Genomic DNA, 27892 nt, shown 5'->3' with positions numbered 1-27892 from the left:
TGTGTCAGCAGTAAAGCTGACATGCCTGTGGATTCGTACCTGGAACTGCAGCACGGACCCTCTGAGATGGGCCAATACTGTAGTCTTCCATCGCGGGAGCACTAAGACAGCCTCCTTCCTCTCCCCAGCCACCTATTTCCATCACACATACGGCAGATCCTTATCCTTGAAGTTCAAAATATACCAGCAGGGGACAAACAGACAGACCAGAACACGCACAGACACAGAAAACGTGACAGCCTGGGTCTCTTCTCAGGGGAAACCACGCTAACAGCCGAAGGCTCTGCTCCTGCCACCACTCAGTCACAAAATCAGGGCCAAGAAACCAAGCACGCCGAATCCCTTTGCTAGCAGAGCTGAACGTGGGGCAGGACCAAACATATTTTTCAATTCCTCCCCTCATCGAAGAGCTAGACTCTGGAGTTTCTCTTCCTTTTTCATGTCTAAATCAGCACTTCTCTCTGTTTCAGGTGGGAAGGAAATCCCTGCAGCCTGAGGTGCCCTGGGCACGACCCAGCTCAGCCCCCAGTAACAGCCAGACCAGCTGCCTCGGAGGAAAGCAGAGGTGTCTCCCTCCTCTCCTAGCAGACAGAAGATAATCAACCCCAGCCCCCCAGGCTCCCCCTAATCCCCACTAGTTAGGCTGAACTTAATATCCACACAAAGGCCAGACGAGTTTTTCCTCTAATTACAGTGTTCCCCATCAGATTTAATTCATAAAAGCGCTCTCGTTTTCTACGCGCTTGAAGCTGCCACAGGGTGTCAGCTGCCCAGCCACGCGTGCTGCCTGCCTTCATTTCAGCTACGGGCTTCCACGCCATGGAAGGTGATAAACCCTTTGCAAAAGAGCAGCACAAATTTAGGCACAGCCCCCTAGTCCTTGTGGTAGGGAGTGGTATTTAGGCTGGGGTTAGGGTTATTCGAAGCCTAGATGTCCTGCTAGGAAATGATGTTGCTGCTGCATCCAAAAACGACATGTCCTGGGTACCCACCAGGAGCAGATACTCCAACAGCCGTTTCTAACCTCTCTCAGGGGGTTTAAGAAAGTCCCCTCTCCCATGAGAGGGGAGGTGGCCTCCTCCGACAGCACCCAGGAGCAGCTTTTCGCCCAGGAAGGACCAGGCCAGCCTATAGCCCTCACTACTCTGCGCAGAGCAGAGCAGTGAGTTGCTCCAGGCCAGGAGCAGAGCTGAACCCAAGGTGCTGGCCTTGTGCTCAGCACACCCTCAACACACGTATACCGTTTCCAATAAAACTAGCACCGTAAAGAAGCAACCGAGGCCCAAAGCAAGGCAGAACCGTTGTGCACATTGCGTTGCCATTCTCCCCCACTATGAGAACAGAATTCCCTAACTAAATGATGCTAAGGTTTCCTTTGCATTCGGTAAACTATGTCTCATATCCTTTTCAACCATAATGGGCTAAAAACACAGTTCCGTGGCGTGAGTTCCCTTGTGGATTCAATCTGTTTCCTTCTATTCTTTAACAGGAAGCTCTGAAAGAATCAACCCAGGCAGGCAAATCTCTCCTCACCCTTTTTTCGCTCTCAGTATGGACAGAGCCCTAGCAGGGCTGTATGGTTATAAGCTACCGAGAAGATGCTGGCTGCGTCTCTCCATCCGCTCTTGTGGCTATTTGGCTGTGTTCTTTTCAGAGGTAAGGTGCTTCAGTCGCATCCCAAGCAAGGCTCAGCGGTGCAGAGCAGGCAGGTTTTCAGAGCTTTTCTTCCACGTATGGACCAAAGAGAACTGGCCAGAGGTTCATGTTTGTAGTAGCTGCCATCGGAAAGCTCAGTCTTTAAATTTGGAGCCGGTGGCAGGAGGCTATTTGGAAATATCTGGCCATATTAGCTTTGGCAAAGTTTATTGAGAAGGACTGCGGTGGAACAAAACAAGCAGTCTCCTGGTTAACAAGGATTGTTTCTGTTGGGGTATTAAGATACTGACGTTTTTGTACTAAGCGGCATTTTTGCAAACATAGGTAAAGGTAGAACTATAGCACTTTCAAATGTACAAGAGTATTCCTGGAAAGTGTTTTGTTCCTTGATTGGGTTTAATTTTTCCTCTTGTTGATGTAAATACAGAGAACATACAGCAATGTGAAAGACTCTGCACGCAGTACATTTATCATTCTTACTGAAGATGAATCTGTGATAGTTCTGATTCTAACTTTTCTTTCACATATGAGTTATGATGTGGGATAAAGTAAATGTACCTACACGGAATCAGTCTCCTGTTCTGAAGTATGACAGTTCTTTTTTCTTTCATTTTAAGGCATGTCTTGTGTTGGTGATGGCTGTAGTAGCTATGAGTTTAAAAGCAGTTGAAGGAATAGACTGTGACTATTGCTGCTTCTAATAGATAGCAATCTAAAAATAATGATACCATGTGTCTTGGATGTGATACCATGTGTTCTTATCATTAAACCACAGAAATTGCACAAGGATTAGAGTCACTTTGTTGGTAATAACTGGGTTTTTAAATGCCACAGAAAGCAAAAATCAAATCAATCTATACAACCAAAAATAGTGCTATTGACTCTTCAATTACTAGTGGTATAATTGTCAGGAGCAAGAGCGCATACATTGGAAAATTTCTCTTCTAGTAGGGGGCAATACTGCTGGCTTCAGCAGAGGGGCAAATTTTGCCCAGTATCAGAGAAGGGCTTTGAGGCCCCTTTGCCATGCCACAAGGCTTTTTAATGCCTGGCCAAAACGCTACTTTTCCTGTAAAAATACTTGCTATGGTTTGCATGGGATGGGCGTGCCACACAGGTTTTCAGGTACCTTTTCTGGATCACCTGAACTATACTGAGATCCACTCCCTCCCGCCTGCATGCGGGACTTTTGGCTGACTGCATCGTGTCCCAGGAGATCTACCTTGCAGTTTAACCTCTGCAGTTGGCAAGGATCAGGTGGCAAGGATGTCATCGGGACAGTCTGCCACTGTCCTGGCTGTCAGCCCTCAGTGACTCACTTTGCCTGTCCATAATTGTCCCCTGCATTCTGCTTAAAATTTTGCAGCAGGGACTGTTTTCACTAGCTGTGTGCATAATAGCTAGCGATTATCCCAGTGGGGCCACTGCCTACAGTCTATGGTAACAGCATTACTACTGCTTGCTGTGCTACATTCGTAGCTACTCTGGGTTCAATCCCGACATCAACTGGACTTCAGTACTTCCACGGATTTTGTCTGGTTTTTGTACTGCCACTTATAGGAAGTTCCAAAATGGCTTTAGAGCAAAGTCACCCAGGTGTACATGTTGAATTTCACTTCTTAACAGTGGTCCACTACCTGGGGGAAATGTTTCTGCACAACGGAAAGCACAAGGTTGGGTGCAAGGGGCAGAGGACTGATCAGTGATGCTCCTGGTTACCCGATACATAAGTAACTGAAGGAGGGAGCTAGGGGCTCACACATGACATAAGAGCTCAGTGGTCTCCTTATGCATCAGATAGATGGAAGTAGCCTTGGTGCAGAGACAGAATTTGCTTTGGAGCACAACAGGGTACAGTCAAAACACCTGTAAGGCCATGAAGACTGTGTTGATGTGGCAGCACAATCTTCTAGGCCAGAGCTGGAGCAGCTATTACAAACTAGGTCGGTACTGTAAGAGCAGTGAAAGACAGTAGTAGAACAGCAGGGAAAGACAAGGACCAGAGCAGGATGAGGAAAACTCTGCTGATGCAGGACACACTGAGAACTTCCAAACTGCACCAAAATGAAAAGCCAAAAGTCACAAATAATATCACAAGCCAGTAGTCCCAAAGCTGGCCTGAATAGCTGGCTAAAAACTAGTACTTGTCCGTTTCAGCACAGGCCTTTTCTATTTTTTGCAGGTTTTGTTATTATTTTAAATTTCTAAGCTCAGAGTTATTTCAAAGGGAAAGATCAAATAATGTCATTTGGAAATTGCTGTCTTGGAAGTTTCCAACCTTTCCCCCCCCGCCCCATAAATGCTTGACAAAATATTTGTCCATACAAACCTTTTCCTATGAACAGTTTCCATTACAATGGACTGCTGTTTTCCAGATAAATGATTTCCACTGAAAATGTCCTCAAGGGGAGCTAATGAGAATCTCACATGCTTTTCCCATGGCCAGTCCATCTACTACTTTCCTTATCTGCACTAGCAGGAGTGACTGGATAATGCCACAAGAAGTATGATGTACATGCAACTGAGAACATAAGATGCTGCTAGAGGACAGACATCCAGCTAACAGGAGACTTTCCAGACACAGTATTTACACACCAGTGCATCCTAAAACTGACTCCTGCTGCTTCTCTGTCTGTGTTCCTCAGAAGATGAGGACAGAATACAGCTTCTCGAGGCACTCAGGGAGTTGCAAAAATTACACTAAAAATTATGCCAGCACCGATAACAACAAAGTACAGTGCTTTTAAAAATACGTGACAGGAGACATTAGATGTCCGTAGTGGCAGAGACCGTAGTGCAGACCGTTTTGGTTTGTATTCTCAGTAAAAGGTTGGCAATAAAATCACTAGTGCCTTGGGTGTCAGGAGGAACTACAGTCACAAAGGAAATCCTCCTGATGGCAGCAGGGTGCAATGCCAGGGTAGCTTCACCCCTTTCTTGTTCACCAGACAAAGCTCATGGCCAGAGAAGTCCAAAGTGATGGAGCACTGCTCTTCAGCAGCTTGAGTGCTCACTGCAGTGCCAGAGAAGGCATCTCATTCAGATCCTGCCTCTTACTCTACTAAGTTGCAGCACAAGTCTCCTCTGCCCGAATGGGCAGACGTTTCCTTTGCTAGTCCCCGACAATACCAGATGATGCCTGAGGGGAACCCCAAGACCCTTCCCCGACTCTCCTCGATCAAATAGGAGAGGCTAGTTTGATCCTGATCTAGTGTACAAGAGAAAGGCAAAGGAGGAGGTGCTTAGGAGAAATGTTTGCTCACAAAGCAAATGCCTCACTTCTAGGAAAACGTACTCTGCAGAGAATTGTCTGCAGAGCTGATACAAGTGGCTGGGGGCTGTTTCCAGGAATTATGCTCTCTTACAATAGGTGAGTCAACAGCAGGTGTCTTTGGAGGAGACAGTGCTGGTAATGCAACATGGAAGATGCTACTGCCTGAAAAGTGAATATTGGTTCTTAAGCCAAGGCTGGAAAATGCTTTGTTTAACAGTAGCAAAGGGCATCATCACTGCCAAGCCTCAGCTAGAAGGTCTAGTTACTCCAAATGCAAGGGACATGAAAATGAGCCTGCTTCCCAGATGAGCCCCTTTAGCATGATCCAACCACCACAATGAGAAGGAACTTCCCATTTAGTCTGCTTAGTAGACTCAGGCGGGGCCTGTTTTTACCTTTCCACTGAATCACTCCAGTATAGGATAAGGGATTATGAAGAGCCAGGCCCTTTGCAGTATCTCTGGCTGTAGTGGTGTTTAGAGGTGTAGAAGTTTCAAGGAAACTTTGCCCCCTAATGCCTCTAGATGGTGAAACTTGCTAGAAACCTGGTGAAACCATGGATGTGGTTAAATGCCACTGCCTAACAGTTGGATTTCACAGTTCAGAATAATTTTCTGACTACTTGCAACTCATCGGTTTGGGACCCATTTCACCAAGACCAAAGGGGTTTATCTCGGACACAGGGAAGGGGCAGGGACATCATAGTAGGGAATAGTAGGACATCAGCTTAGACCCACCTTGAAAATCTCAAGTGTCGAGCCCCGTTTTCCACATCACGTACAGACAGCGGGGGGAAGTCATGGTCCCCATTAGCAACAAGCTCAAATGCCCTCAGGTCCACTGGGATACTGCAGATCTCATTCTCCGGGCAGTCAAGCTAACAGCTATGGATTACCATACAAAGAGGAGGCAGAGAGCACTCATGCTGAACTGCTTGTTGCAGCAACGTGGAACCGGAGGCTGCAGGTGTGCAGAACATGTCCACCCATCTCCAGAGCGAGCTAGGCAAACCTCTCTGGTGGTAGGGTCAGCCATCACTAGGTGAGGAAGGAGATGAAAGCAGTTCTTTGTCTCAGCACTTTCCCTGCCTTTCCCACCACACTGAGATCAGGCACAACTGCAGGCTTTGCAAGTTCCCCGAGGCAGCACAGCTCCAAGCAAACAGCTCCCCACATAAGAGGGGGAAGGAGGCAAAGGCTGGGGCCTGATCTGGCCCAACACTGGTGCTCAGCTGTGACACCCAGCCAAGGTCTGACACAACAGCTGTGCTCTCCCAAAGCCTTGCAGGCTCCCTGGGCATGCACAGGACAGCCTGGGTCTTGCCTCCCTGATCTCCACAAAGCTAGAACTTCACTCCGAACTCTCTCAGGCCCTGTTTTGCCCAGCAGAGAAAAGGAACATGCAAGGGACACATGAGCAGCACAGAGAAGTGTTGCTTGCTAAGACGCTTCATGGCCCCCACAGCATGACTTCGGTCACAGTGTGAGAAGACCCAGCCTCAGTCCTGCACTGAGAAATGGTTTGTAAAGAGGCTTGTAAAACATCGGTCCTAATTTTGACAAATACCAGCAACTTGACCTAATGCAGAGGAACCAGCCCAGCTCCAGCCATGAATCTAGCATTGCCAACCCATCCCAGCACTAATAACTGTAACATACTGATGCAAAACATCTGACTCAACAAGCTCCTCTAACATGTTGACTAGAGGTGGCTCTTGGAGCTGCTAAGGAGCCTCAGAATCACACTGAAACTAGTGTGAAGAGAAATCAGGGAAGCAGCACGTCATAGCTGGTGTGCTGGAGGGGGACACAGGACCACTGGCTTGTCAGCCTCCTGCCTTCTGTGTCTGCCACCTAACACCGAGACAGTCACATAACGCTCCCATGCGTCAGCCTCCCTGTATGTGAAACAGAGCTAATGAAATGGGCTGCTCTGCAGCGTGATTTGAAATCTGTGGATAAAACCTAGGTGATACCTGTGGGGTAATTCACCTAAAATCTGAAGCCAGATGAAGTTTGTTAGATCAAGAAGTTTTAACAGCTTCTTTTGTGAGACTCAGTATTTTAGGGAGCACGCTGTAAAATACCTCTCCAGCGATGCTGTACGAAATGAATGTATTCAAGCAGGGACTATTTCACTTGTTCCTCCACCCACTCTCCATTCAAGCTAAGAGACTTAAGAAAATGAAAAGAACCAGAATTATAAGAATACCGTACCCACACCACTGGCTCTTTACAAACCTTCTTCTCCTCAGTCACTAGGTAGGAGCAGACCAGATCCCGGCAGGGTATATCATGAACACCACACAGCAATATCCACTCCACCCAAGTAAACTTGGGGAATCTCAGAAACATGAAAACTGAGGCAAAGAGTACCCATGACTTCAGGAGAAGTGATAAATGTATCTGCCAGAGACACCTTACCACCAATCTATCACTTTGGTTGTACTGCTGCAGGGGGAAGTAATTTGTGTGCTGTCCTACGGCTGTGCGGATGCTTGTCCAGACGTGTACTGTATAAGCAAATTCAGTAGCAGATCTCCTGTAGCACCTAAAGCACACTACATTTGGTGAGGAACAAAAATCTTACAAAATAGTGAGGACCACTTGCAGCGTGACCTGCACAATGGCAGAAGCTTGGCCGGTGGCCTAATTAAGATGTGACAGTAGCACTCCTGAACCAGCCTGCAGCTCGTGGCACTTATCCAGTACCTCAGTTTCTCCATGTATAAACAAAACCAGAACAGAGCTAACACCATCCCACTTCTCTGTAAAGTGCTTTGAGATCTCCTGGTGAAAACGACTATTAACCAAAAAAAAAAAAAGCACGAGAACAACAGGCAGGCAAAAAGCACATCCTGGGCTCTGGGTCCCAGAAGGCAGCCTGGATAGCTTGAGGGGAGCAAGGTATTTCATTTGAAGTCGGCACGGAACAATTCTTTCACCAAGCTCCCAGACAGACCATCAAACCCTAAGAGCAGCACAGCTAGGAGAATGGCAGGATCCACAGCACCTGTGCTATAGAGTACAGCAGACGTACAGCTCTAAACCACCAGGTTCTGGAGGAAACTGGAACCAGCAAACAGCTGGGAGGCTGGCAGTGCAGCAGCTGGGACAGCAGCCTATTTGGAGCATGTATTTACTCCCCACACACTATGGAGCAGTGTTGGCCCAGGCTCGGGGTTGCGCTCAGGAGAAAACTATACCATTTCACTCTTTCGGGGTGACTGCATTGTTTGTAAGAAAACAGGACTTCAGCACGCACCGTGATGTGGCAGGGCCCATTCTGTGCATGTGGTTTCCCCACATTGTTTGTCTTCTGGCTTGTTTTTTTAAATTCAAGGAGTTTTTAATTGACTTCCGATAGAACAGCGCTCTGCTTCCAGAACAGCTCACCAGAGAGAACAGAGCACGATGCTCAGAGGATGCCCAGACCTGGGCTCAGCCCTTGAGGGGCAGAGGAAGGATAAGATTGTTTTTAATCATTGAGGAGGTCCGGATTTAATTCCTGGCTCTCTCTAAACTTTCCACAAAACTTTGGCCAAATCATTTCAATCTAGAACCACAGCAGTGAGCTGCCAAATGCCTTGATGTTGCTGGAGAATTAGGTGTTTAAATACCTCTGTCGATCTGGGAACTAATTTAGACTGTCAGTTATCAATTCTGTATAGAAAGAACAGTGACGTCTCCTTTCTTTCCCCTGCCATCTTCTGCCTTACCTGCTCTGCTGTGAGACCCTCTGGGCAGAGGCGTCTTTTCTTTTGTGCCGGTCAGATGCCTAATAAAATGGGATCGAGACTTCTGCAAGATTCACTGCTCTCCAGAGTTCCTAACCCAGGGTTTTCCTTCAGGCAAAAGTCAAATGTGGTGTTGCTGCTATCACTGTTTCAACAGCTGCTGCATTCCACCCAGGAAATAGCTACAAGTCGTGTTAAGTGGTCAACAGATTTCTGTCATTGGTCATTGTACTGAAGTGGAAATATATGAATTGAAAAATCTGATTTTAGGTTGTTAGGAGAATATTAGCTAAAGCGTTTCTGGGAGGCTGAGCTGGAAGGTACTACAGGAAGAAAATTCCTTTATCCATCTCTTTTCTGAAAGTATTTGTTTATACATCCTAATAGCAAAGGGTGATGCTGGTGCAGGCTTTAGAGCTCCCTGCCAGGGAATATGCTATGCAGATACAAGTAGAACATCATCACTTCTCCTTCAGAGGCTGTTGGGGAAGGAGAAGAGGACAGCGAGTCCAGCATTACATGTTACAAGGGTTAGACGGTCCCCCCCCCCCCCACCACCAGTGCTGAATGCAATGGGATAAGTCCCATTTTCTGAGCCTTCACACTGGTCCCAGTGACGGATTCACAAGGGAGGATCTAGCTATCAACACAGACTGCCCAGCACAAACCTGTTGAAACAATTTCAGCAGTTGGCCCAGGTGTCTCCTGCAGCAAGGAGAATGTGCAGCTATGCTGTTATACTGAGGCCATGCCATAAAGCTTTTTTTAAAATAAGTGCCCCTCTGGTCAGGAGCTGAAGAAACCAAGCTTTAAACGTCTAAAACTGCCAGAAATAAGATACCAAAGCAGAAATATCTAAAACTCATTTAGTATCTCTTCATTTTACACTGAGGGGTGGTGCACAGAGCAGGGCGAGATGCCGGCTCTGGGAACTTCTCAGCTGCTGAGGCCCCTGAGAAAAGGCTATGTGGAAGGTCCCCTCTCCTTTCAAATGTGACACTCGCACCTAACACCGGAAAAGGAATATTACAAATAACAGAAATCCAAAATTCCCCTGTCCCTCATCCTCTGGAAAAAATTAACTGAAAGAGATCCCAGTTCGGAGTCAGAGAACTGAAATGCATCTGCGGTTCTGATACGTTTCTCTTAGCCCCTATTGCTCTGATCGGTTATCAGGAGTTTCCCATTCCAACGAGAGCATAAAGCAGTATTTCCTACCATAAATCCCTCAGCAAGCTCCCAGTCTCCACCTAAAAAACTGCACAATCTGACTGTAAATCACTTGCACCCAAAGAGTCAAGAACAAATAGCTTGGCAGTGCTTACACCCAAGGGCAAGCCGTTTAAATGGCTTTGATGTTTATTGCAATTACAGTCGTGCTGGCTGTGTCCTGAGTATTATTGTTACTTGTTTATACAGCAGCCACGGCTGCAGCCCACCAGACAGGGACCAGGGCTGGGCTGCCAAAAGCGCAGGGAGGAAACGGCGCTATGGCCAGGGGCCACTGTCAGCATCATGGCACTATCGGCACAAGAGTCCCCTGGGAAAGCCCGCAGGGAGCTGCGACACGTGGCTTTTTTTTTTTTTTTTTTTTTTTTGGTACTTACCCATCCTGCTGCCCAGCCTCACGAAACACGAGTCGAGTCTCTTCCTGTTTTGTGCATGTTTATCCCTCTCAGCTGTAATTCAGCTGGGGTAGCTAAGCACCTTCTCCAAATAAAATACCTGACACAACAGGACTCGATTATTTAAGTTGGCAGAGAAGGCATAACAAGAAGCAGCGGCCAGGAGTCAGAGCCAGACATGCTCCGCTTAGAAATAATGTGCTGCTGTGTTTATAGAAGCCAAAGTAATTTATTAGAGACCAAAGACCCAAAAGGGAGGAATCTCCATCCCTTGGCCTCTTCACAGCAAGACTGATCACTTGTCTGCAACGGATACAAAGCACAAAGGCAGCAGACTGGGGCCCACGCCTGCTTGGCCAGATGGAGTCCAGATGCTAAAACATGGGGGAGACCCGATGTCTTCGTTGACATCGTGTTTTCTCAGACCTTCCTATTCCTCCCGCATCCCCTCTCTCCCCAGGGAGAGGGAGCTGCTGCCCTCCAGCAGGAGCTGGGCTGATCAGTGAGTTCTGGTCAGCAGCGAGGGAAGAAATCCCTCCCGGTCCTGCCTGCCCAGCAGAGCCGGCTCAGAGGGGCCAGGCATCCTGCTCCACAACCCCTTTCCAGGGCAGCAGTGCCTCCTCAAGGCTCTTCCTGTTCCCCACTGTGGCCCCTCCTGCTGTGCCAGCTGCACAGGGAGCGCTGAAAAAATAAACATCTTCACTGAACCATTCTTTGGTCCCGTTTATGCCATGATCCAGAGCACCATGTGCCCAAGGAGGTTTATGCTAGCACAAGAGAGGATACAGCAGCAGGGCTGTTGAACAAGCCTCAGCAGACTGGGCATGGAGAACACCTCCTTAACTGTTTTATTTATAATAACCGCCGGGTTTAATTTTGCAAATTGTTTTGTGCAATCTCCTTATAAGCCAGTGCTCTGGTCTGGCCTTCAGCAAAGGGCTAAGCTGTGGTGGAAGAGCTTCGAGTGGGATCTTCCTCCTCTTGTACTAGTTCTGGGGGTACCTGAGCTGCCTCATGCGATAGTCTCGTCCAGGGATGATTCCTATCTAGGTCTAACAGCACGAGGCAGCAGTCAATGCCATCATCTTCCTTTCTCTAGCTTCCTCCGTTCCTCAGAGGCCCAAGTCAAGCTTTCAGATTTCTCCTCAATTACACCAAAAAAAGGATGAATAAACTGCCAGCTGAGAAGTCTCTTTATCTCTCTTTTTCCTCTGCAGAAGTATATCAAGCACCAGCTAAGCTGTCTGGAAGTTACTGAGTCCAGACAATAGTTGTTTGACTGATTCTTGATACTTTTATGTGACACGTATACTACAAAAAGCTATGACAATTTTGAGACGAAAATACACTGTTACAGGCAGTTACTTCTCCCGATGAAGCAACAGGATGATGGCTTCAGGTTCTGTAAGGGAACTTTGGAGACAGAGGGGCTGCTCCAATTCCGCAGCTGCTAGAGGATATTTGCCTAGTGATTATTTTGATACATTGTGTGCTGAACATATACAGAGTATTTTTCAAGGCACTCACAAACCTACATCCAGAACGTTTGTGCTGTCATGCCGTTTGAGACGAGGAAGGCCAGTGACAAAGCAAGAGAGAAAACTCGGCAAACCGATGCAAACTGTCCAAGCTACCGTACACTCATCCCTGAGCCAGCTAGGCTTCTGGGGAGCCGACAGTGCCCCACAGCATCCTACGTGACAGGGCTGCACTCCTCTTTCTCAAAAGAAGCATCTCTACCTTTTTAAGAAGGAAGACTGTGTGGCCAAAAGACTCTCTTTCAGTCATACTAGCTGATTCACTAAGTGATGTTGCCTCTCTCCGCAACCCTGCCTGTTTTTAGACTGAGGTACATTTAACCTGCTCTTTAAGACCGCCAAAGGAGGACGTCCCAGAGTTCTCCTACAGAGTCACACCTAGCAACTCACTATCCTCACGTGAAAGTTGCCTATTGTCCAACCTCCCTTTCTCTTGCTGCAGGTTTAGCTCACTTTTCTCTTGTCCCATTCACAATGGTTACTAGAGGTTACTAAAGAGGTTACTAGGTTACTAAAGACTGCCGCCACGTCGCCTCTCAGTCTTATCTATGGGTGAAACAAGTCCCATCCTTTCATTCTTTCCTCTCTGCAGCTGTCTGAGTGAAAGCTATCTAGAGCACGGCCCGGGAGAGATCCACAGATAGGATATTTCCCAGTACCAGTGCTGCTATGCAAGCAGGTTTTGCCAGCCTATTGCCCAGTAAGCTAGGACAGAAAAGCACGGAAGAGTTTTCCAGTCAGGTGTGATTTTTACAGGCAAATCCTATTTGGAAAGAGATTGTTTTGTTATTCATTCACTGTGGTTTACATACCATTTTGATTCTGGCTGGGCTGGGATCCTTTTCATAAAGCCTTAGAGGAAAAAAACAATTAGGGCCCCAAGATAAGTTACACGAGAAAGATGACATCAATCAGGAGCTCACTAGACTCAGACAGTGCCCTGAGGGGTGGGCTCCGAGCCAAGCTGCAATAACCCGCACACACTGTGCACTAAGGACTTCTACTGCTCCCTCGCGTGGGCTACAGGGGCAAAACCAGCCTCGAGTTCAACAGCTCCTGCAGTCAGAGCCTGCTTTTGCTTACACTGGCAAACAAGCCTTAGCTCACAGCAGCAGCAATCTCTCGTTCCCGATCTATGCCACTGTCAGGGTGGGACTCGTCCGACCTTTTTCAGACATCCACAGTATCACGTAGGCACCTGCCACTAAGCTTATTTACATTACCTCTATAGCTCCTGGTGAGCAACAGGATGTTGCGGGGCTGTGGCTCTTTTCACTGTCTCAGAGCAATAGGGTTTTAGAAGTGCCTCACCCTCTCTTTGAGGAGAAAGGCAGCCTGGAGATTAGCTCTCTTGCAAGCCTGCTCATGACAGAGGTGTAACAGTAGCAGATGCAAATCTCGCGTAGAGACCGCAAAATCAGGCTGTAAAACAACAGGAGGGTAAGCGCTGTTCTGGGTAGCAGAGCCTAGCCCATCGCTACAGCTGGCGTTGCTGTGCTGGATCTCTCCCTCCTCTTACCCCCCGGGCCCCTTGCAAAGGCACCGCACCTGATGAGCCCACCGGTTCAAACACTCAGTGCTATACGGCTTACAAGGGGATAGCGAGCTGGAAGGATCCAGCGTTTCTTGCTGTTCCTTTTTGTCTGAACCATTTCGGACCTCTCAGCTTGCATGGTACTCCAGTCAGACAGATCACTAGCAGGGATCAGTTTCAACCACTTTCTTTAGCTCCAGGATAGTTTCTTTGAAGCATCTTCTAAACTTCAGGCAGTGTCAGCATCACCAGCAATAACCCTCAAAATGCTAATTCGATGTGCATTAAAAAGACAAACTCAAAGTCACATTTTCACAATTAAACCAGCTGGTCTCGATTTCTGAGCATTTAAAGTATATCTTGCTCACATTTTCCAGCTTTTGTCCCCGGCTATGGGAACTGGACATTTCTTTTTCCTTTTCAGATGGCAACATTTTTAAATGGCATCCCAGCTTACCACAGGCTTCCAGGAGCTGAGGCTTAAAGAAAGGGATCAGATATCCTAAGAGTTGACAAAACGGAAGATTGGTGCAGGGATGCCTCAGCACAAATCCAGAACAAAAATAAACAAACAAAAAACCTTAGGAGGAAAATTTCCTTAGGAGGAAATTGCATGGGACAGAAGGCAGGAGACAGGAAGAAAAACAGTCTAGAGCCCTTTACAAATCTCATCCATCAAGGCCTCAATGAAACAAAGCATTCAGAAGTGTCTTAACTCTTTACCCAGCTTCAGAAAGCAGTTCAAAACGCCTTTCTCTGCCAAGAAAGAGCAACAGGCTCATAGGGAAGGAATGACATCACTTGTATCGCCTTGCATTTTCCCATAGGAGCGAATGAAGGTTGCCTGAAGGGTTTCGCTTCATTTGAGGCACCCTTGACCACTCTTCCCCTGTCCAGCTAGCCTGGCTCTCAGATGCAGATTTTCTCCACCCTGCTCTGCTCTGGGGAGAGGATGGGCGGACGAGGGCATTTATCCTGGCTGAATAAACTCCAGTAGTAACTTGCTCAGAGCAAACCTAATATCTCATATTTAACCAAGTAGCTTGATGCTGTCAATGTGTTTATTACTACTACTTAGTTAATACGTTCAGGAAAATTGACATATATCAAAGTCAATCCCTGCAGAAAATGGAGAAGACCCAAACCACACATCCAGCAAGAACACTGACGAATGATGTGTGCTAGACCATCACACACTAGCCCTGTTAAAACTGTTGTTTTTTCATTTCAGGTACTGCAACCTCCAAAGAACCCTCTGCCCATGTTGTAGCAGGTACCACCTCGGTTTTGATCTTATTAAAAAGTCCATTGGATGTGTGTGTGCATGCCCATGTGTGGATGCAGATGGAGAGTTCACAAACGGGAACCAGACTCAAAACACTCCCATCTGCTAAATACCTTTTTCATGGGACCCTGCATTGCCCAGTTCTGCGTGCCACATTTATAAGCAGTGTTTCCCCCCCACACCCCACCCCCCGTCTCCGGGGCCTGTGGAGAAAACACTTGACCCCAGATACAAGACCCTGGATGCTCCCCATTTTCTGCTCTCTGCCCAGCCTTGTCTGGAAGAGGAGTGCTCCATTTCAGGAGGCCTCTCAAAAGCAGAGGGAGTGAAGGGAGGAAGATGAGGCAGGAATCCTGTCTTGCCTTTGTTTCCCTTTTTCCTCTCAGATGTTTCCTAGCCATTCTCTGGTGGCATGCCTTCCTCTGGGGATCCTCAGAGTCATGCTCCCTTTGCCCATGGGCTCCTAAAATCTGCATCAGTGACAAATGCTCTCCTCAGCACCTCTTGCTCCTGTCACCCTCTCAGCTCTTTTGAGTATAACAGCCTCTTTCTACCCCACCCTTCAAACCTCCCTGAGGGGACCCCACCAACAAGGAGAACACACACAGAAGACGTCACCTCCGTCACCTCCGTGACTGTTTGCATTACAGGTCAGCCTCAATCAACAACATCCAACCCTGAAGTAAAGAACCATACCTCAGGTAATGCAGACCAAAGGAGAAAACCCTGTGCCTTCCTCTTCCTCCCTCCAAGGGCCATTTCAGGCACCCTGTGACAGTGGATGGTAACAGGACTATCAGAGCTCTTCTGAAGAGCAGACAGTGCAGCTACACTGCTTTTGGGCCCTGAAAGCATCCTGGGAAGCTTGTAAACGGTCTGTACATCAGTACTTTTGGGCTGTCTAGCAGCAGATTGGAAGAGGATAGTGGTGGGGAGGAAGAATATTTTGTCACAGGGAGGGAGCAGTGGATTTTGTGGTGCAAAGGATTCCTATCCAGCCAGCTTACCCCAAAAGGATTGAGGGACAGGAGTAAGAATGCGGGAAATCACCAAACTGAGTGGGGAGCAGCAGGGTCAGCAGGTCACAACGTAGGATCCTCATGGAGAGGGACAAACCCTGGGTTTGGAGCTACTGCCTTATGTGCATAAAGGGTGCACACCCCCAAGCCCAGCCAAGAAGATAGGTTGGGCTGCATCTGCATCACTGCATCCTGTCATCACACACTTTGCTTAGCAGCTCTTTAGCGCAAGGACTGTTTGGTCCGAGTGCAGTATGAGCACGCACAGCACCTCATGCACCAGGTCTGGCCTTGGTTCTTGAGCGTTGCTGTAACGGAAGCAACAGTAATAAAGCCATTGTTATGAGTTTCCCCACATAACATTTACTGCTCATTTACTGTTACTGATTTCTTGATAAGTCCGACTACATTTTTTTTTTAAATAACTACCAATTTCCAGTGCTTTGCACACCCCACATACGAAGCAGGCCAATGCGTTCTCCGTTCTTCTAAGAGAGAAAAGGAGGAACAAAGAGGCTTGCCCTAAACAGCATGATGCTTGTGACAGTGCAAGCCTTAGGTTTAATCCAGTCATTAATGATGAGGGTTTTGCTTTGTTATCTATTTCCATGGAAACAGCAGTCAAATCACTCATAATGGCAGGCAACATTTAAAAAGTAGTATGAACCTCTGCAGAGTTCCTTTACCTTATTCTCATTTTTCTGCTCTCCTGCTCTGCTGAAGCTGGCTTCTAGATACCACCATATGTCCATGGTCACACAGGAGCCCTGGAAGCGGGAGCAGTGAGTTGTTAGCAAAAAGTTACATGTTTCAGCCTGCAAATATACCAAACCCAAATAATACACAATGGGATCTCTTCACCTCCAAACTCCTATCTGTTCTTCCACTGAGAGATCTTTGGAGATGTAATTCTTGCTCTGTCTAAAAAAAAAAAAAAAAAAAAAAAAAAAAATTCTGTTCTAAACATAACTTGCCCTTCAAAGAGACCCCAAAATATAAAGGTAAAAGTTAAGTTCCCAAAAATCTGCCCAGCACTTGACAGGTTTGAGATTCTGCTCCTATGCATTGCAAAAAAAAAAAAAAAGAAAGAAAAAAAGAAAAAAAGTACTCCTAAACGCAAATATTTTGGTGAAACATTTGGTTGAAGGGAAGGAGAAAAAAACTAAAAAGTAAAAAACTTAAAACTGGCTTCACTCCATTCTCATTTTTACTGGAAAGCCATGAGAAGTCAAGACAAACAACTTGCCTGTAAACCCAAACCCGGTGAGCCACTCTTCCTTGCAGTGGGTTTATTGAAAGCTTCCCCCCCACCATGTTGTTCTAGATGCACGGAGTTCATGTCCTCACAATGTTGCCTTGAACATCAGGTTGAAAAAGATGCCAAAGCCTCTGGTCCATTGCAAGAAATTAATTATTTGTGCTTAATCATTAGGGACTGCCAGTGAAACGAAACAGAAAAGCTAGCATGACATAACAAGCAAGTCAGCATATGGGTGCCAGGCAGCTATAGCTAGCTGAAGTGGTACAGTGATAAAAGCAATTACAATATTTATTTTAAAAGTGAAAAAAGTGGTGGCAATGCTAGATTGAACTTTTGTCGTGCACCTCTTGAGCTGTCAGCTCAGCACCTCTCTACGCCACTGACTGGCTTTGCCAAAAAGGCAAAGAGTTAATGCCAAAGTACCAAAGCTGTCTCCTTGAGCAGGACTAAGGATATTTCCTTGTCTGCTCAGCTCAATGCTTCTCCTAGCAGATTTTCCATAATCCCCAAGGGGCCTGAGAATTCACTTCAAAAAAAAAAAAAAAAGTCTTCCTCCAAGCTGTTTCTGAACAGAACCAATGGTGCGTAGAGCTATTTCAAATAACCCTGTGCTTACTCTACAGTGCCTTCGATTTCAGTACAGTCAGCAACAACAGCTGACTCAAATCTCACCTCTTTGGACCAGGCTACTACAACCAAATGCTCTACCGCCTCTCCGACAACACTAACATCGTCTGTGCCAGGCAAGTGTCTGCCACTGCCTTCACACAACTATGGAAAACCAATGAATTTTTGCTCATGCAGGACCAGTGCTCCTGATTGTGAGTCCTCCCTCATCCAAGTGAGCCTGGGGGCATCAGAAAGCCCGGGCTGCTTCACGCCACACAAACCGCTCAGTAGCGGCAATCTTTTGAAGCTGTCTCGCCGTCTTTGCTGATGGGAGCTGCTCGTCCTAGTGGCACCAAAAGCACAGGGCTGGAAGCAGCCATGATGTGGAGCAAGCCTGTATCAGGAAAGCCAGATGGCACTCTGCACCAGGTAATGCTTTCAGGAGGAGTTACAGGCACCCACAGTCTCCCCGGTACAGCTCTCCCAAAGCTCACCTCTCGTGCACGCTCTCCGACGACTGCGTGAACAGGACGTGGCTTGCGAGCCAGATGGCTTTATTTATGCTTGGAGGGGAAGTTTCATGCCTAGAAACAAAGTTCTTTGCCAAGGAACCCAATAGCTCTCCAAAACTCTTGAAATTGTTATTAATTATGCTAAGTCTCCTTTCCTGTGTTTTCTTTATCCAGATGAAAAGTCTAGTGGAAGCAGAAACACAGGAGCCCCACCAACTCAAGGTACTCCATTTTCTTATAGAAGGATAAATTTAGACAAGGTTTCATTGCAATTAAATAACCTGCACCATGTAAATGAAGTAAGTTAAGCACTAGTGTTTATCTTGGGTTGAGAGATCAGAAACACTCAAATTCGTCTCTAGTATCCTCAAAAGCAGTCAATAAAACAGAAGACTAAGCCCATTTAACATCCTCTGCCTGGGATGAACTTGAACAGCTGAGAGACTAATCTACATTTAGAAAGAAGGTGGCCCTTTTTAACACCCTCAAAAAAAAATTCTTCTTTTGTTTTTGATAGTTTGATAGTGCTCATAAACAAAAAATAGATAATTCAGTAAGAGTTTTCTCAGAATAAAGGCACAATCCAGGAAAGTCAGTGGGAAGACTGATAACTGGACTGATCCTTCATTTTAAAGATTCAGACTCAAGAATCTGCGCTGGTCAAGAGTAAGAAACTCTTCTGCCTCTCTACCTACCTCCCAGACCTTCTCCAAGTCTCACTCATGCAAGGTTAAAATCCTGGGGTCAGCTCTGCTCGCACAGATGTCCAACCAGCATGTCTGTGCCCAGCTAAGCCAAGAGTCCTTTAATTAGAGCAGATTAATACTGTAACCTTGCTTTTCTGGAAAAGCACAATACATCTTTGACCACAAAAATGCTGCTGATGCCTCCAGAAGTGAGGCTGCCTGCTGAGTGAGGCCCAACACTTCCCAAGAACTGGGTATCCATGCCAGGCTCAGGCTGCAGCTTCTATCTACTCAGCGTAGCTAAACAAAAATAACTTCAGAATGAAGCAAAGGGTTTCGATAGCTGTTAAAAAAAAAAAAAAAGTTATACAGCAGTAGCTATAACCAGCCACCATTTTTCAGGGCTGTTCTGCTCCATGCGGTTACTGGTTTCTGAACAAGTTAAATTTGTTCTATTGGGGAAAAAAAAAAAACGTTTGAGAACATGCTTCATCTATGCCAAGATTCTTCATTAACTGCAAAAATTTTTTTTTTCCACATACTCAAAGTGAAGTCAATTCAAATCCATGTTTTACTTAAATGTGCTGAAAGGCTTTATTCCTATATTTGCAAGTAGTTTTCTTCCACATATTGATTTCATATTTCCACCTTTTTTTCTGCCTTTGTACAAAATGAGGTTTTAAAACACTGATATTTTCTGCAAGATGGGAACTCTAGTTTCAAGTCAGCTCTGTGGGAGCCCATAGGACAGCTGCACTGTTGTTCAGAACGGCAGTAGCTGTTTTACAGTTCTTCAGTAGCACGTACTTGTGGCCAGTTTTGCTTTTGGAAGGGAGGGAATGGGAATGGAAGAAAGAAGATCCTACTTGACCTATAGATGATCTCCTTAAGTCCTGAAGTATCAATTTTAGCATCCTGACAATGTTTGTAGCTGTTCAGTAAGGTCAAGGCAGATAATTAGTTCTGGCTTTTCAACTACTCATCCAAAAAAGCAAAGGATGTATCATTGTACAAGTGAAATACATAGGCTGGCTTTAAAATTGCTTACATAGCTATCGGAAGCAGCTATCACAAACCAAAGAGCTTCAAATAAGCCAGTTCATCCCTGGGGGAACTGGAGTCCTTGATTGAACAAGCCTCTACACTGCCACAGCTAGACTACATATGGTGTCCAAATCAGCTCACCTCAAGATAGCTTAAATATTTCCTCATAATACGCAGCCTGCAGATATGCATATTCAGTAAATCCAAGTCCAAGGCAAGCCATCCAGTCAACCCACATCCATATTCTGTGGAACTTCTGAAAATATAAAGGGGAGGAGAAAGCCCAGTCTCACCCAAAATTTATGAGAAACAGCAAGTCCATAACCTTCTCAGTTTACTATTCCAGTATTTAATTGTTGTATTTGCCTGAAAACTTTTGGGATTGCAGAAACTGAATCTGGACAGCGACAGAGATTTTAAACTGTTGTTTCCCTGAGTTTTCTTTAGATAGGGTAAATAGAACAAAGCATGTTTTGTGGGAAGGTTTCCCTCTGAAAATGAATGCCGATTTCCCTGGATATCCCCACCATTAGTGTGAATCTGTTCTCTCTAGCACATCCATTCATTCTTTTGGTTGTTACACTACCTTCAAGGACAAATCTCAAGCTCTGTGTTTCCTCTGTCCAGGTCAAGAGCCCAAGAGCAGCAAGACTACTACAACATCAGTAATCCAAGGTGCTCTCTCATCTCACAGAGGAATAACTAACACTGGATGTCTTATAGCCCTTCTCACAGCCAACAACAATGCCATCACACTGCCGTCTTCAAGGCAGCATGGTGAAGAGCTAACCAGAACACCTGAGGGCTACTGGCTGCTCCATCTAGTCCTCAAAAAGTTTGTAAAGCTCCACAGAAACAGCACTTCAATTGGGCAATCTATCCAATCTGAGAAGACTGGTTGCTAGTCAAGGCAGGAAAGCTGCTAGTATGGTTAGAGTTTATAAACGAAGGGAGACAGGACAGACCTCATTCTCAATTACACCACCAGATCAATCCCTCTACTTACCATGCTCAGCTTCCTCATTGCTACCCAGCAGAAGAAACTAAGGGTGGGAATAGCACTTGCTCACAGAGACTGCTGATAAAAGGAGCCCCACTAAGGCAATCTCTGATGCCCGCTTAGGTCTTGGTCACTTTGCTGTTCCACTTCATGGAAGAGAATAAGCCCTGTAACTTTGCTAGCAATTGTCTTCTCACCTTGGAAGAAAACCTCGATATAAAGCTATTTTTTCCCCTCCCTCATAGGCACCTCACAAACAGTTACCCCAACAGCAGAGTCCTCTGGCTACCTGCCCACACCTACTCCTACAGATGGTAAATCACCACTGACGGTGGCAGCTTTTGGTAAGGTCTTTTGTAATCTGGGGAGAGGAGGGAGTTCTGTTTTGCCAAGACACCCAGTTTTGGACACACAGCTTCAGTAGTTAGGCTTCCTTGGGGAACGGTTTTCCTCCTCAGCATGCCCAATTCTGGGGTTTGAGTGCAAGGGAAAACCCTCCAAAAAAACCAAAAAGATTTGTCATCAGGCAGTAAAGAACCTAAGTAACAATTACTCCCATTCATGCCTAAAATACTACAGATAGGCATTTTGAAAGTCTATCATGGCATGCCTGAACTTGGGATCTTGCTCCCAGCACCAGTATTTGTCCCAGCTACTTTGCAGCTCCGTGTTGCAACAAGAGGCACAAATTATCCCATGCCATGCCCTGGTTTCCCTAGCAGGGTGTAGAATAATTATACTACCTGCCCTGAAGCTCAGACAATCTTTTTTCCCCTGCAAACCTGCTGGGACTGCATTCTCAGCCCTGCCTTACTGCTTTTACCCATACATTTTATGTCCTGCTTGGCAGAGAGCAACCAAGTCCTCTGCATCCTTCAGAGATTGTGCAAGGATGGAGCAAGAGATGCCATACCTTAATATGACAATAGCTTTGAAGATAGGCATGGGGCATACCCACTCTTCCCTGGGCCCTCCTGCCTCCCCAAAGAGCAAAAACAATTTGCACATTTCCGTTACACTATAGGAAAATCTTATTTCGGAAACATTAAAAAAAAAATCAAGTGTTAAATTCATAAATCTCATTTGTTTATATCCTCCAAGGGGAGCCAAAAGAGTCCTCAAGTAAGGTTCCTGTGCAAATAACAGTTTGATTTATAGAGGCCAGATATCAGGATCGAATCTGTGTTTGGCCACTGGTTTATGAGAGTGATAACAAATTGTTCAGAGTCTCTAGCTTGTCTCTCCCTTTCACGTTATGTATTTATTTAACTTTAGAAGTGTTTAAGATAAGATTCCTCAACTTAGAGGCATACTGACCCAAATCAACCCCTCGTGTAATCCAGTTGACTTCTGCTCTCTTGGCACTTTATTATCAAGTAAATATTCATCAAAAGCCCTTTTAGGCTAAAACTTAAGATGATGAAGCCATTCACTCTAGCCATTATTTACTTCTCTGGATATTACATGCCATGTTCATTTTAACAGAATTGAATGATTTATTGTTCTCCTACCCAAATTGTCACTGAGTCAAAGTCTCTCCGCTACCCCAGAGGCCAAGAGCAGGCACACTACCATATCAACAGCAGATGACTCTTTCCTCTATCTCCAGGTGTCATCAGCTTCATAGTCATCCTGGTAGTGGTTGTGATCATCCTTGTCAGCGTGGTCAGCCTGAGGTTCAAGTGTAACCGCTCAAAGGACTCGGAAGGTATTTGCCTGCCCATTTTGGGTTCTAGGAACTTCAGGTACATCCTTGTGCCATTCATTTAGGAGGCAGCAGGCTTTACTACTTCACGCTCCTCTTTTCAGCTGGGCTTAAAGGGCTTAAAAAGGAGGTACAAAAATAATTTCTACACCAGAATTATACCCGAGCCAGAACTCTTCACACTAGATTATATTCTACGGCTGTCTTTCCTTTCCTAGGCAACAAGCTATCAGTTTCTACGCTGATTTGACGATTTTTAAAAGGTGAAAGAGTTCCTTTTTAAAATTTTATGAAATGTGTTGGGGCTGGGGGACAGGTTTAAAGCCAAACTAGAACACAGATTTAGCAATTAGAAGTGTGTGACCAGCTCATTAGAGTCCCCGTCCAGACCCATCTGCACAAGGAGGCAGAAAGCAGGTTGCTGCGCCTGCTGCAGTTCAAGAGTGCAGATTCCCACACATATGTGGTGCTTTCAGCAAAACGGTCATGGAGTTTGGTACTCGCTTTCCCCAGCATCCTTGTTCTCATTAAGCACTGCCCACTAGAGGGCAAGGCTGCTCTATGACAAGACAGAGAACCACCAAGAGCCCAAAGGAAGCCAGCAATTAAATAAGCAGCAAATCATTCAGTCCTGCCTGTAAAAATGCAAAATTAGTTGAAGTAGTTTCTCTAACCAACTCTCAAGTATCCGATGGTGGCTCGAATCTCATTTGGATGTCATTTATAGTCCTGTACAATGCAATTCTGAATATAGCTGACTTGACTTGTTTTATTGCTTAGCTGTGATGTTCTCACCTACATATCAACTACTTTTCTCCCTCCAGATAAGCAGAAGCCAGGGAGCTCCATGGTATCAGAGAGGTAAGGCTGCCTGGTGACCTACTGAAAGCATGTATTTTATTCCAGAACTAGTTTTAGCAATAGGAGGCAGCTTTGGTTATTGCAGGTGGAAGGAAGTGTTTCAGGACTTCTTTGAGAAGGGTAAAAAATGAGTGCTGACAGCCTTGTCCCATGTCTGATGGAGTCAAAGCCAGAAGTTCAGTCACTTATTTAAGGACCTGACTTCAGAGCTGCACTGATAACTGTGAGGGCTCATCACCTTCCAAAAGAGCAGTTCGCCTGCATTGCTTTGCCTAGATGCAGACTCGACTTCTGAATCTCAAAGCAGTCCCAGCGAGATGAGATCAGGTCCCCCCAAAACATCTTCCAAGATCTCTATTCCTGTTATTAGCAAATGTGGGAGAAGGGGGGATCGCACTCCAGAGGCCTTTGGAAGAGAAACACCAAATGGAGGATGGTCTCCCTGAACCTCACAGCCCATCACCACTACCCAGGAGAAGGGGCTACAGGTGGGAAAGCAGAAGAAAACAGAAGTCGGAAGGAAACTAAAATGAGCGCAAGGGGTACCCAAGTGCCAAAAGCTCTTGCTCCTGCTCTTCTATCTGATAACTTCCTACTAAGGTGGCAATCCGGCTTTAGAAAGGGTGAACGGATACAGGGAGGAAGTCCGTAGGTGCTAAATTCGCACAGAGGTTCCTAAATACCTTTAGTGATCATGGCCTAAGCGACCTGCAGCCACTCAGGCAGGATATATCAGCAGAGGACTTTGCCCAGAGGCACCCTAATCTCCAAGATCTTCCACTCTCCATTGGCACTAAATGCAAATCCCAGCCCTTAGGCACAGGGGTAAGGGGAATCCCACCTTTCCAACATTTCTAATCCCCAGTGGAAGAGGTACTGGCAACACATCATATGCTACAGGTCATCTAAAAATATCCATGGCTCCCTTTATATGACAATTGTTGCAAGTTTAAAGGCACAGCACAAGCAGAGGGACAGAGGGACACAGCAAGACTTTCTTCTTGTTATTTCTATACCAGAAATGGCTACAAAGCAAGAGAGTAATTTAATCTGAGCACTGGATCCAGAACTGCTCCTTTGATTCTGCCTACAAGTAATGACACTAGTGACAACAGTGCTTTCCATTAGGCAAACTGGCTCTGTATCAGAATTCATCTGAACACGCTCCTCGTTTCCCCAGAGGCCATGAACACAGATATTGCATGGGGAATTTAACTACTAGGGCTGTGCCCGGATCATGGCAACAGATCAAAGAGCAAGTCTAGATTTTCTGTCTCAGAGGGTGCAGTCAGGAACATGAATCCAGAGCTGGAGACAATGCTATTGTAGGCCTTGGATGGGCCCATATCTGCTCGTGGGCCACACCTGAGCCAGGCACCTGGAGCCAGAAAGCTCCCAAATCTTTTTGGGCAATTGTGTGTGAAGAGACTCCCTTCTCTGATTTTCCAGATCTCTTAATACCTTCTCTTGTTGACAGCTGCTCTGCAGGCACATGTGAGAAGGATAACAGCATCACTCTGATCTCCATGAAGAACATCAACATGAACAACAGCATAAGTTACCCACCATCAGAAAAGGTTTCCCTTTTAAATCTTGCTTTTTACAGACTTAGCTGGGGACTGTTTCTCTTGCTTACCTTTGAGGATCCTTTGCTCCCTTATTCCTTCAGAAAAGTATTCAAAAACAGTCACCAAAATTCTAGAGACTCAAACTGGTTCCAGTGAGCCTGGTTAAAGTTTGATGGCCTATCAAGCTTATCCAAGCTGCCTGAACTCTGAAGGGGTGAAGTATACCTCATGCATACAAGTGCCATCATCCAGGGCTAGCCAGAGCTAGAGCTATTAGTTGCCATTAAATTAATAGGTAAATAAGCTAGATTCAATGTCTCCTTTTCTAGTCCAAGCTTCCTGTGTTCTTGCTCTGTAGAGCTGCTGGTGATGTTGCAGTACACTCCTGTCAGTACTCTCAGATCCATTCCAAAAAAGTAATTCGCATCACTTTAAGTTGTATTAAAGGTAAACTAATAATCTGATTCGGTTTGAGGGAACACTTTGTTTAAGTTCTTTTGCCAGCCCAAACAAGCTACCGATGCATCATGTTTTGTTCCTTTTGCAGGTGCTATGAAGACAACGACCCAGAGCTAGAAGCTGACATTTGACAGCCAGCAGTGACTTTCTAGGTTCTTGTTTTCCTTCGGGGAAAGAGCAGTGGTGGGCTTTTTTTTTTTTTTTTTTTTAAATATATAAGTTATTCTGCCCTTTCTGATCAATACATTTACTGTATCATCCCACATAGCTTACCCATCTGGGGTCTAAGGGATTGCTCTAGCTACAGCCTGCCACGCTCAATGGTTGATATCTAACTGTATTTTTGATATGCATTCAAACTCTCAGATTATCCCAGCAGAAAGGAGCACCCAGGAACCATCTACTTAGCTGACAAACTGCTGCCCTTGATTAACGGCCATTATAGTCTGTGCCAGACAGTCACAGTCTTGCCATATAGCCATTCAGTATAGCTCCTGACTGAGCTAAACCCATGCATTAAAAAGCATGATCTGAAGCTGAAGGCCTAACGGGATTTATATGCCCAAGTACTGGGTCAAATCAAAGCTCAGTTGCTCAGAGTCTTTTATCCTCGGTGCCCCCACAGAGGTGGGGATAATCATATTCACCTACCTCACAGGGGTGTTGTGAGGCTACGTTAATCAATGTCTGTAGAGCATTTGGAGAGTCATGAATTAAAGGTGCTGCTGAAATGCAAACTGCCCTCTTAAGTGCTTTGTTATGAACAACTGAACTTCAGCCAGACAGATAAACTCTCCACAGGTCCAGCATGTTCACAATAAGGAAGACTCACTGTTTTAAGTAAAAAGAACAAAGTCTCTGCCTAGATAGGGCTTGGATTGACTGCAAATGGGAGTGGTCGCAAGCAAAGCCAATATTGAGCTACTTCTGTTCTACTGCAACAGCATCTCAGAAAAGACAGCCACCTGGAATAGCACAAGCTCACATGACCACTAGATCTTACCTTTTTTTCTTTTTTTTTTTTTAAATAACCTATCATATTCAGTCTTCAAGGTGTCATTAACTCTGATGCTCTTACTGCCCTGACTTTCATTCTATCCTAGATGCATAATGATATCTTCAGCAGCAGCTAGGCAACCCCCTCTGGGATAACAGCTGGAGCTCACAAGCCACTTTCCTAAGGGCTGGTAGTCTGAGTTTGTTGGGAGAGCTTCAGGCATTTGTTCTACTGCTTTCCCATAGCTTTCTGATGCACCAAAAAAGCAGATCACCTTGTTCAGACCGAGCAGTCTGCCTTACTGGAGTACCAAGAACTATGAATGCGTCTCCTAGTCACCACTATAACAAAGACACAGTCCCCTGTTAGGCTGTGCCGGGCAACAGTTCACACCTAGACCCAGCTGGTTCAAAACCCAAGCTGGTTGAGCCCCAGCTGCCAGCTACTTAAGTCACTGACAGCAAATACACTCTCATAAGCTGAGCTATGAAGGAGCTGAGGAGGATGGAGACATCAATACCCAGTTCCCATGTGACTGGAATAGAAACCTGAACACTAGCTCTATTGGATACTTTTGGAGGTCTCAGCTGCCTTATTCAGCAGCATAATATACCGAAGCCCTAACTCCACAACTATCTTCCTCCCTGCCTATCTTCACCATAATCCCTGCTTGCAAACTTCACCAGCTCCAGAGTCAAGACAGACTTCCAAAGCACCTCACTTATGAGGCACACCACAATGAGATACTGACTTCTAAGATGAGCATCAAAATCTATCAACCCTGAAGATAAAACTGTGAAGTCAAGGAAAAACAGACCTTATTGACCCAAGCACTCAAAATATGCACTCAAAATATTGCACACATTCCTCTGCACAGTTCAATCAAATACAGTAATTTCTTGATTTAATTTTATAGGATGGATAAGAGATGTTTGCTGGAATGTGCAGTGCTAAAGCTAGCTGTGTTTTGCAGCAGGCAATGAAGAGTATGGGATAATAAATGCAACTTTTTCACAAGTCTTGCTAAGATCCTAAATAGGCTTTCTATCTTTAACATATACACCAGGTAAGCCTCATTTTTTAAACAGCCTATTAAACTTTCTGCTGAAATTCCTAAAAAGTAAGACATGATACCTCTCCGCAATCCCTCCCTCCATGCCCAACACACCAGACTGGTGAGCTCACATAAGCACAGGTTTCCACAAGCTTCCCAGCTAGCTGTGTCCAAATAGCTCCAAGTCTCACAAACCTGTGACTCAGTGAGGAGTCCCTCTAGCAGGTTTTTATGATGCACCGCTGAGACTTAAAACAGCTTGTGAGCACTTGCAATGCCAACAATATCAGTGAGTGCCAAGCTTTAACCAGCCTCCCTCCTCCAGACAAGCCATACTGACCTCTAAAAGACTGTCCCCAGGATCTCGTCGCTGCTGTAACTTTTCTTCTCTGAACTCATTGAGCAAAGTCTACAATGAGGGCATTAACTCTCTCCTCCAGCTCTGAGCCCCCCTATTATGACTCCTTTC

General features: G+C 45.8%; 2 protein-coding genes across 6 annotated transcripts in view; one reads left to right on the top strand and one right to left on the bottom strand.

Moving 5' to 3' along the window:
• The window catches only part of SMIM33 (small integral membrane protein 33), a 37409-nt gene that overhangs the window by 7421 nt on the left and 2096 nt on the right, over positions 1-27892 (bottom strand). For 2 of the 5 annotated variants that reach the window (XM_068960231.1, XM_068960234.1), the window contains exon 2: positions 16354-16434. The exons of 2 other annotated variants lie outside the window; for them this stretch is intronic. In XM_068960231.1, coding sequence (XP_068816332.1) covers positions 16354-16364 — 11 coding nt within the window. In that variant the 5' untranslated portion in view covers positions 16365-16434. Of the gene's footprint in view, positions 1-16353; positions 16435-16528; positions 16589-19920; positions 20401-27892 lie in introns of those variants that run through there. One more of the 5 variants, XM_068960232.1, reaches the window with a different exon arrangement.
• ECSCR (endothelial cell surface expressed chemotaxis and apoptosis regulator) lies at positions 780-26121 on the top strand. The gene is made up of 11 exons (XM_009690211.2): positions 780-1656; positions 14595-14636; positions 15299-15349; positions 17552-17671; positions 18224-18271; positions 20407-20454; positions 21025-21123; positions 22389-22487; positions 23309-23345; positions 24823-24922; positions 25461-26121. The coding sequence occupies exons 1-11, from the start codon at positions 1599-1601 to the stop codon at positions 25467-25469; spliced, it is 711 nt and encodes a 236-aa protein (XP_009688506.1). The 5' UTR covers positions 780-1598; the 3' UTR covers positions 25470-26121.

The sequence above is a fragment of the Struthio camelus genome, chromosome 13, assembly GCF_040807025.1.
Source record: "Struthio camelus isolate bStrCam1 chromosome 13, bStrCam1.hap1, whole genome shotgun sequence".
NCBI classification, from domain to species: Eukaryota; Metazoa; Chordata; class Aves; order Struthioniformes; family Struthionidae; genus Struthio; species Struthio camelus.
This window is presented reverse-complemented; position numbering and strand designations above follow the sequence as displayed.